General features: G+C 38.5%; 1 protein-coding gene across 3 annotated transcripts in view; it reads right to left on the bottom strand.

Annotated features, from left to right (window-relative positions):
• MRPL3 (mitochondrial ribosomal protein L3) overlaps positions 1-11,389 on the bottom strand; it is a 116,557-nt gene that overhangs the window by 74,332 nt on the left and 30,836 nt on the right. For all 3 annotated transcript variants that reach the window (XR_015145347.1, XR_015145358.1, XM_086350356.1), the window contains exons 7-8: positions 2,245-2,353; positions 169-246 (exon numbers count right to left, since the gene is read on the bottom strand). Coding sequence is in view for 1 of the 3 variants with exons in the window: in XM_086350356.1 (XP_086206482.1) it covers positions 169-246; positions 2,245-2,353 (187 nt within the window). In the remaining 2 variants the exon portion in view is untranslated. The remainder of the gene's footprint in view (positions 1-168; positions 247-2,244; positions 2,354-11,389) is intronic.

Here is an 11,389-nt window from a genome sequence, read left to right on the forward strand (position 1 = left end):
TAGCAACTCCAACACATGCACACACACACACACATACACACACAGCTCATATAGCCCCACCCCTCAATAATTGTAAAACCATACACTGACACATGTTAAATACATATACTGTTGCATTTGCATTTAGGCATTAATTTATTCCTAAAAAGAGTCGCTCCAGAAACTTACTTTTAGTCCAAATGCTGTCCTATCCACATTCCCCAACTGTCCAGGCATTTTAGTTCCAGGCCAGACTCTGGCAACATCCTAAAGAAGAGAACCCAAATTAGCACTTTTCAAGTAGTGCCTCTCAATTTCCAACAGTAACAATCTAACCAAAATGCAAATAAGAAATAAGTCATAAAAATATTCCACACCCTCCCCCCATTTTGCTAGGCCCCAGTAAAAAACTGAACATGGACTTAGTCACATTTACCCCTAGAAAATTCCCTTTCTAAATTAGATTAGAACAATAAAAGCACAGACAGAGAACACCTTTAGGAGAAAACTTCAGTAACAAGAGAGCAGCAAACGAGGTGTTTAGAAGGACATACAAACACATCTCAATATCTTTCAAAGAAAAAATGTGGACTGCCTGGACTGTTCTCACCAATCTTCTGTAATAACTGACTTGAACTCCATCCATCCACGGCAGCTGGAATGGTCCTACTCTCCCACCCCTGCTTCTGATGTTACTATCTTTCTGCAGAGTGACTGAAGGACAGACTCAGTTATCTCTAACAGTGAGAAACTTGGCTTCCATTATCATTATATTTATTCATCTGGTCAATCCTACAGTTCACAGAAAATTATCTCAGAATGGCTAATTAACACTACTTCAAAAAACATAATTAGAACTCAATAGTTGCACACAGAACATTTTAAGTTTAGATTCTGGGTATACAGCCAACAACTGTGTTCACAAGTTACTTGAGTTAGTCCACTCTAGACCTCCATTTTAGTGAGGGTCTGTTACTCATCTGAAATAATAGGTTTATTTTCTTATATTTCCTTATGGATCCCTCCACCCCTGTTTTTATTTTACTTTGAATATGTAAAACATTAACATGGTTCCAAAGTAAAAAGTGTAATAAAAAAGTGTATCTTCAGTGTCACTCCTGCCACTATTGAGCTCTTCAACGCTATTCTAACTCATCCTTAGTAGGCAATCAATCTTATTAGTTTCTGGTTTATCTTTTTCATCCTTCTTTTTGCAAAAATAAGCAGGTAACGTGTGCATTTGTTATATCCTGGAAATCACGTCATTGTTTCACAACGACCTTGCTGTTTGTTTTTCAGCTGCATAGTATTCCACTATACCTGGGAGTTCAGATGAGTTCATCCCGACTCCCAGGTATGGACATTTATGGCTATAAATAACAAATACTGTTACAATGACTAATTTTGTACAAATGCATCTTTATATTTTGGGGAGAATATCTTTAGGGTAAACTCTGAGAAGTAGGATTGCTGTGTCAAAAGCAAATACGTGGGTAGTTTGTTAGATATCACCACATTTCCCCCCATAAAGAATACAATCTTTTATATTTCCATTAGCAATGGATGAGAGAACATCCTTGCCAAGAGAGTGGAAAAAATTAAACAGCTTGACAGCACAATCTGCTAGGTGAGAAATTAACTCAAGAGTGTTTTTCAACTGTATCTCTCTTATAAGAAGTAGAATACATTATCAAGCTTTAGAATTAACCTTGCATCCTCTGATGCTCCAAAGAGTAACATTCCCCTAGGTTCTTCAGGCTATACCTTTGGGAGAGGTGTTCACTAGGGCTGAATTAGTAGTAGAAAACTCCTTCTCTCCTTCCTATGCCCCTATTGTCTATTTCTCATTTCTTTCTCTACTACTTTCCCCTTTATCATTATATTGTCCTTGACAACTTTTACCAATGGTCTCTTTTAAGGCAGAAACAAATCTGTTAAGGAACCAGTGAAGCCAGATGGAAGGGCACTCTGATCCCTGATCACTTTAGTGGACTTCAGAGTTTAGCATGGGAGGCAGAGATGGGAAAGAAAGTAGGCAGACAGTACTGAGAACATTGGCTGTAAGTACACAGGATATAACCAGATAATTCACGTCTGGCTTTGGAAAGTAAAAAAGGCCAGAACCCATAGAAGTGTGACTTTTACTAGCACCCAACTGAAATAAGATTCAAATTATGTGACCTGATCCTAAAGACAGACCAAAGCACCATATGCACAAAAGCTGAATCTTCACCACTAAAAAGAGGATCGCTAACTTATACTTACACCAGTTGAAATAGCTCCAGGCCTCCTGTGGGTTTTTGTTTGACCATGAGTAGCCGGCTGGCCTTTAAATCCCCATCTTTTCATGACACCTTGAAAACCTTTACCAATACTGAGCAAGATAAATCGGTTACAATTTACATAATGAAGAGAGGTAAAATATCCCCAACTGCATACTTTGATAGTATTTTAGAGTTTCAGCGAAGTTCCTTATCTAAATAACTAGAAAAGGCCATATAAGTAAAACTGCAAATGAACATGCCTTTATCTTTCTCCTGATTGCACCACTTCCTGGAGTCTCATTCTATATAAAGATCGTAAGACAACAGCAAGTTAAGCAGAAGTTCTATCATCCTAATCCTATGTAACGACACAGTAAAAGTGGGACATTTTAGAAGTTCAAGGTACTTGCAAGAGATGCCGCAGGCAATCATTAAGCTCCCCACCTCCTATAAAGCAACTGTACTCCAATAAAAGTTAAAAAAGCAAAACAAACAAACAAAAATCCCCTACCCCCCAGCATGCATGCCCCTGTATGATGAATCACCATCCCTTGAGTCTGTGTAGACCAGCAACTCACCTCTAAGCAATAAACTATGGCAGAAGTGATAAACATCACCTCTGACTCCACATTACAAAGAGACTGGCTTCATCTCTGTGCTCTCAGCTCTGAAAGAAGCCAGGTGCCATAACATAAGCTATCCTATTGACAGTCAGGCAGCAAAGACCTCTGTAGCCAACAACTGTGGGCCTGTTGCTCACCAGTGGCCACATTAATGAGCTTGTAGGCAATTATCCCCAAGTTGAACTCGGAGATGACTGCAGTCTTGAGTGATGAGTCGGCTGCAGCTTCGTGAGAGACTCTGGGCCAGAGGCACCCAGCTAAGCTGTACTGGGAGTCATGATCACAGAAACTGTGAGGTAATAAATGCTTATTGTTTCAGGCTATTGTGTTTTAAAACTCTAGGCAGGTATATACAATATAACATGAAATAAAATATTAATAATGCCCTAAATGCTCAGCAAGATGAGAAGTTGGATCTTGGTTTCAAGGTCTGAATCAGAAGCCACTATGGAGAACAGTGTGGAGATTCCTTAAAAAACTGGAAATAGAACTGCCTTATGATCCAGGATTCCCACTGCTGGGCACACACACTGAGGAAACCAGAAGGGAAAGAGACACGTGTACCCCAATGTTCATCGCAGCACTGTTTATAATAGCCAGGACATGGAAGTAACCTAGATGCCCATCAGCAGATGAATGGATAAGAAAGATGTGGTACATATACACAATGGAGTATTACTCAGCCATTAAAAAGAATACATTTGAATCAGTTCTAATGAGGTGGATGAAACTGGAACCTATTATACAGAGTGAAGTAAGCCAGAAAGAAAAACACCAATACAGTATACTAACGCCTATATATGGAATTTAGAAAGATGGTAACAATAACCCTGTGTACGAGACAGCAAAAGAGACACTGATGTATAGATCAGTCTTATGGACTCTGTGGGAGAGGGAGAGGGTTGGGAGATTTGGGAGAATGGCATTTAAACATGTATAATATCATGTGTGAAACGAGTCGCCAGTCCAGGTTCGATGCACGATACTGGATGCTTGGGGCTGGTGCACTGGGACAACCCAGAGGGAGGGTATGGGGAGGGAGGAGGGAGGAGGGTTCAGGATGGGGAACACAGGTATACCTGTGGTGGATTCATTTCGATATTTGGCAAAATTAATACAATATTGTAAAGTTTAAAAATAAAATAAAATTAAAATTATATATATATATAAAAATTAAAATTAAAAAAAAAGCCAATGGAAAAATAAAATCAGACACGAACAATTTCTTAAAAGTCTAATATTTCAATTTTTAAACAAAACCATTCTATTTTCAAATTCTGCTAACTAGAGAAACATTATGCATTGTAGACAGAAACAATACTAAGGTTCAAACAGTATTAAAGTTTGTCTCTGATTGTCAAATATATGCAGATGATTGGTACAAAGAAATGCCTAGAATGAGTTTTAAGACTCTTTCAGGCATATTGTGTGGATCACAATAAACTGTGGGAAATTCTGAAAGAGATGGGAATACCAGACCACCTGACCTGCCTCTTGAGAAATCTGTATGCAGGTCAGGAAGCAACAGTTAGAACTGGACATGGAACAACAGACTGGTTCCAAATAGGCAAAGGAGTACATCAAGGCTGTATATTGTCACCCTGCTTATTTAACTTATATGCAGAGTACATCATGAGAAACGCTGGACTGGAAGAAACACAAGCTGAAATGAAGATTGCCGGGAGAAATATCAATAACCTCAGATATGCAGATGATACCACCCTTATGGCAGAAAGTGAAGAGGAACTAAAAAGCCTCTTGATGAAAGTGAAAGAGGAGAGTTGAAAAAGTTGGCTTAAAGCTCAACATTCAGAAAACGAAGGTCATAGCATCCGGTCCCATCACTTCATGGCAAATAGATAGGGAAACAGTGGAAACAGTGTCAGACTTTATCTTTTTGGGCTCCAAAATCACTGCAGATAGTGACTGCAGCCATTAAATTAAAAGACGCTTACTCCTTGGAAGAAAAGTTATGTCCAACCTAGATAGAGTATTCAAAAGCAAAGACATTACTTTGCCAACAAAGGTCCGGCTAGTCAAGGCTATGGTTTTTCCTGTGGTCATGTATGGATGTGAGAGTTGGACTGTGAAGAAGGCTGAGCACTGAAGAATTGATGCTTTTGAACTGTGGTGTTGGAGAAGACTCTTGAGAGTCCCTTGGACTGCAAGGAGATCCAACCAGTTCATTCTGAAGGGGATCAGCCCTGGGATTTCTTTGGAAGGAATGATGCTAAAGCTGAAACTCCAGTACTTTGGCCACCTCATGTGAAGAGTTGACTCATTGGAAAAGACTCTGATGCTGGGAGGGATTGGGGGCAGGAGGAGAAGGGGATGGCAGAGGATGAGATGGCTGGATGGCATCACTGACTCGATGGATGTGAGTCTGAGTGAACTCCGGGAGTTGGTGATGGACAGGGAGGCCTGGCGTGCTGCAATTCATGGGGTCGAAAAGAGTCGGACACGACTGACCAACTGAACTGAAGATAAAAACAATTTCTCTACCTTTCATTAGATATTAATATGTCAACATTTTTTAATGTTATGTTTCCTTAATTTAACAAAGCCATCACTAAATAAATAATCATCAGAGATTAATGGATTGAAGTAAATAAGCCCACCTGACTAAGATGACTTGTTTTAGACAAATCAAGATAATATCAACATAAAAACAATATGAATATGTATAGGATATAACAGCTAAATATTATCAAATCACAGGTCAAAGCTATTTGTATATGAATAATTTAAATGTAGTTTTTTTTCACATTAATCAACTAACACATCACTTATGGTATACACTGACCAGCATACCTTGTTTTATTGTGCTCCACATATGCTGTGGATTTTACAATTTGAAAGGTTTGTGGCAACCCTGTGTAATCAGATGACAGTTTCTTTTAAGCCAGAAGTATTTTTAAATTAAGGCACATAAATTGTTTTTTTTAGACATAATGCTATTGCACACTTAACAGACTATAATACAGTGTAAACATAACTTCTACATGCACTGCTGCTGTTGCTAAGTTGCTTCAGTCATGTCTGACTCTGTGCAACCCCATAGACGGCAGCCGACCAAGCTCCCCTGTCCCTGGGATTCTCCAGGCAAGAAACACTGGAGTGGGTTGCCATTTCCTTCTCCAATGCATGAAAGTGAAAAGTGAAAGTGAAGTCGATCAGTCGTGTCTGACTCTGTGAGACCCCATGGACTGCAGCCTACCAGGCTCCTCCGTCCATGGGATTTTCCAGGCAAGAGTACTGGAGTGGGTTGTCAGTGCCTTCTCCGTCTACATGCACTGCTGCTGCTAAGTTGCTGCAGTCGTGTCCGACTCTGTGCGACCCCACAGATGGCAGTGCACCAGGCTCCCTCGTCTCTGGGATTCTCCAGGCAAGAACACTGGAGTGGGTTGCCATTTTCTTCTCCAATGCATGAAAGTGAAAAGTGAAAGCGAAGTCGCTCAGCTGTGTCCAACTCGTAGCGACCTCATGGACTGCAGCCTACCAGACTCCTCCGTCCATGGGATTTTCCAGGCAAGAGTACTGGAGTGGGGTGCCATTGCCTTCTACATGCACTAGGAAACGAAAAAATTTGTTTGACTTGCTTTACCAGTTCCAGTGGTCTGGAACTGAACTGTAAAATATCCAAGGCATGCCTGTACATAATTCTTTTTGGCCTCAAGAACTCAAAATAATGCTTATCCTTGATCAAAGAGGTAAAGTAGGAATTTAATGAATTTCCATATTCACTGAAAGTCACCATAAACTTTGCAAGATTAGCATCTAGGAAGTAAATAATAAAATATTTCACTGCAGTTTTGTTTCAGAAACTTAACACTGAATTTTAGAATGTGTTTGAAAAATAAATTCTTTGCAATTTAAAAATAGAATAGTACCTAAAAAGTTATTTGAACTTATGATACTGTTCAGCAAATAACAGTTTAAAGAAAAAAAGGGAAGGGAGTGGCAATGCCAAATCTAAAGTGAGCATGGTTTCAAAATACTAACAGTGGTCATTCTTGGTAGAAAGTTTGTTGGTACCTTCTGAGTTCTCAAACTGATTCAGCTCCTGCTTACAGAGAGAGCATGCAAGTGTGCACTGGTGAAAAAAACCATTCTGGGTAAATTTCAGAAGATAATTTAGCTCATTTTACCAGCAGATGATTACAAAATCAAAGTGGTATCCTGAAAGTGTTAATTACTGTCAGCTAATTACAGACTGTTTTTCAATCTAGTTCTAGAACACATCATGTTGTTATACTGCGTACAATGGGAGTCTCTTCAATAAATAACCTTTAAACAAAAGGATAAGACACCCATGATGTGACAAATCACTGGCTGAATTGAGACCATAGAGAACAAAAGGCACCTGTTGCTCTGGGGTGGGGGGTGGGGGTGCAGAACAGGTGTCTATTCCTTTGTTTCTCTCAGTTGTCACCCAACTGCAGAACAAAAACAAGACAAAAGCAGGAAATGAAGGAATATACACTTAGTATACCCATGCACAGTTCCAACATAGGATTTTCACAGGTCGCATAAAATAAAACCTTCATCTCACTAAAAGGGATACGAAATACATAATATGCTTTAATCTCACCCACCCCTTTTTTGCTGCCATTTTTAGTTAATGACAGCAGAATAAATGAAATAAAGGAAAATTCAAATCAGCTAAGAACACAATGTTAAGGTCCAAATCTAGTGAAGCATATGTGAAAATTAGGTAAACATAAAAAGTGTACTTTATTTACAGCATTCATACTTTCTAAAACAAAATTTCAAAAAATCTCAAAGATACGATTTAAATTTAGACTTCACTATCCTTGTTTCTCCTTGTTTCTCCTCACTGTACTTTAAGTTCATGAAGCACAGGGATTGTGCAGCATCTAAAAGCAGCACCCTATCTTGAGAACTCAGAGTAACCCTGTTACTGGCTTTAACTGTGTCTGGAAGAAATAATTATTTCCTTGATTTGGTCCTATAGTTTCCAAATGCTATATATAATGGGTTTTTTAATAGAAGTATAAGAAGACTGTATTAGGAAAAGGGGAGGAAGGGTGTGAAGGTCTGACTGTTAAGAACCTTGCAGAAGAGAATGCATAATTTAGTGTTTCTAACTGTATTCCATAAATCTCCAGAGATTACTACTATGAATTTAATTTCTCTGTCACACTCTGACAAACATCTAAATGTCTACCAGCAGATATAAAGATTTAATACACACTCATCAAATATTTCCCTATTTAGTGGGTAACTGCCTTTGATTGCATGGTTCTGGATACACTTGTATATGAGGATAAAGTAAGGTCTACAACTGAGGAGTACTCTCAAGTCCATCCATTCTGAGTTCTCTGAGGAATTCTGAAGGAATTTCACCAAGTTTTGCCCTGGCCACTGAAGACCCCTGTAAATGTCTGAAGTCAGTTTCTACCCAATGCAGTGTTCTTGTCTAACCCTATTCAATCAGAGATGTAAAACAGCTCCTGAGCACACAGTAAGTCATCGTGGAATGTTTCAGGTGCTCTGCATCTCATCACACACAAGGTAAAAGCTAGCATGGAAGATCTGTTTGGCTGTTACTCTCCAGGATGAATTCGTGACAGCATGACCTGAACAGGAGGTATTCTGTTTCTGTCAAAAAACTATAAAGCTATAAACTATCATTAAAAACTATAAACTATCAATGTCTGTGAATATTTTTATCAACAAATGACTGCTAAGTGTACACTGCTTACAGCTTTCTGACATTAAATCTAGATCATACAATATTTGTTGTTTAAGTTGCTAAGTTGTGTCTGACTCTTTTGCGACCCTATGGACTGTATCCTGCCGGGCTCCTCTGTCCATGGGATTCTCCAGGCAGGAATACTAGAGTGGGTTGCCATTCCTTCTTCCTGACACAGGGATTGAACCTGCGTCTCCTGCATTGCAGGCAGATCCTTTACCATCTGAGCCACCAGGGAAGCCCCTCATTCAGTAGGACAAAGAGCCAAATGTGCAGTGATTCTTTTGGGCCCTTTTATAGAAGGGAGCATTTTCTGGCTGTCCTAATTAAACCCAGACACTATGTTTGCTGTCCTAAGTTCAGTCTGCTCTTCTCAAAACAGAAACTCAAATAATTCTGTAACATCATGAAAAGACAAAACAGTTTTCTGAGTATTAGTTCATTAATTACTTCATTAATATAGAAAACAGTGAATTATGCCACTTGGAAAATTAAGGGATCATTTTTTGGAAACAGATTTATATAACTGAAAGGAACTTAGAAATATGTAGAATCTAAAAAAAAAAGATACAAATGAACTTATTTAAAAAACAGAAATAGATTCATAGATACAGAACACAAACTTACAGTCACCAAAGGGGAAAAGGGTAGGAGAGGGATAAATTAGGAGTTCGGGATTAGCAGATACAAACTACTATATACACAACAGATAATCAACAAAGTCCCACCATATAGTACAGGGAACTATATTTAGTATCCTGTGATAAGCCATAATGAAAAAGAATATGAAAAAAGATGTATATATATATATATATAACTCAATCACTTTGCTGTACACCTGAAACTAACAGAATACTGTCAACCAACTGTATTTAAAAAAAAAACTACATAAAAAATTAAAAAAAAAAAAAACCCACATTAAAAAAAAAAAGAAGAAACTTAGAAACCATTTAATCCTAAACCTTTATGTTAAAGATAATGAAATGTATCCAGAGAAGTTAAGCCACTTGCCCAAGGTTAAATCCCTGGTAAATGAAAGCATCTGGTTATGCTTTCAACCCAGGTCACACTGCCTCCTGATAAACAGAGTAAAGCAAAAGTAAAGTAGCATATCAGAGAAGCATGGAGCTATTTCAAGGGCATCCTCATTACACTGTAAATTCTAGATGTGGCAGGTATTATGTATTCTTAAAATTACCTAGAGTGCTTTGTAAGGTTACTACTTGGCTATACAAAACAGTTTAAGAGGCCATAACTTGATGTATTAGAAAATACCACAATTGAATTCTAAATAACTTAATGTAGTTAATTCATTTTAAAAGATATTTCCTATTGAGGAAAACATAGATTTTTCCTTTAAAATTTTGAAACCAAAAAAAAAAATTGAAACAAATGAAAAAACAGTAATAATGACAGCAGCCAATACTTTGGAGCATTAACTACATCCCAGATCTTGAGCTAAGAGCCTTATGTGCATTATTTCATTCAATCTTAACACTAGGAGGCTATGAGGCAGGTGGTATGATTAGTCTCATGTTAAAATAAATAAATTTATATTAAAAAAAAGAAAAAGAAAAAAAGATGAGGCTCTTGATGAAAGTCAAAGAGGTGAGTAAAAAAGCTGGCTTAAAACCCAATATTCAAAAAACAAAGATCATGGCATCCAATCCCATCACTTCATGGCAAACACAATGGGGAAAATGGAAACAGTGAGAAACTTTATTTTCTTGGGCTTCAAAATCACTACAAATGGTGACTGCAGTCATGAAATTAAAAGACACTTGCTGCTTGGAAGGAAAGCTATGACCAATCTAGACAACATATGAAAACAGGAGAGTTATCACTTTGCCAATAAAGGTCCATATAGTCAAAGCTATGGTTTTTCTAGTAGTCATGTATGGATGTGAGAGTTGGACCATAAAGAAGGTTGAGTGCTGAAGAATTGATGCATTCTAACTGTGATGTTAGAGAAGACTCTTGAGAGTCCTGTGAACAGCAAGGAGATCAAACCAGTCAATCCGAAAGGAAATCAACCCTGAATATTCACTGGAAGGACTGATGCTGAAGCTCCAATACTTTGGCCACCTGATGCGAAGGGCCAACTCATTGGAAAGGACCCTGATGCTGGGAAAGATTGAAGGCAGGAGAAAGGGGAGACAGAGGATGAGATGGATGGATGGCATCACTGATTCAATGGACATGAGTTTGAGCAAACTCCAGGACACCCTGAAGGACAGGGAAGCCTGGTGAGCTACAGTCCGTGGGGTGGCGAAGAGTCGGACATAACTAAGCAACTGAACAACAGCAAAGATGAGGTGACAAAGAGGTTAAGAAAGCTGTCTAGGTCACAGAGCTGCGGAGAAGCAGAGCCATGCTTTGACCACGCTCCCTAGACCACCTCACTTTGACTGACTGAAAACATAGTTTTTTCACAGAGACTATTTCCCTCTATAGTTTACTCATTTAGAAAAATTTTCACTAGTATGCTTAAAATTTTACTGCTTTGAATAACCAGTAAATAAAGTAACTTATTAAAATGTGCAGGGCTGGAGAACAATTGTTCCCTGAAGGCAGCATGTATCTTGTTTTCCCTCGAGCTTCTGACCGTGTGGAAGCACCCTTCTTTGAACAGTATGCAGGACTGAGCACACAGCTCAAAAGAGTTTCTGCTTTGTTAAGAACCTACCTAGCTTTTTAATCACCTGAAGGCTCTGATGGAAAACATTTCTGTACATACTTCGATGTTTTAATGAAAGAACCCAAATTAACTCTTCCCTACTCCTTTCATTTTTACTACCAGTGGTATT

Source organism: Bos grunniens, chromosome 1 (genome assembly GCF_055505025.1).
Source record: "Bos grunniens cultivar Pamir isolate PY7600 chromosome 1, Bosgru_T2T1.0, whole genome shotgun sequence".
NCBI lineage: Eukaryota > Metazoa > Chordata > Mammalia > Artiodactyla > Bovidae > Bos > Bos grunniens.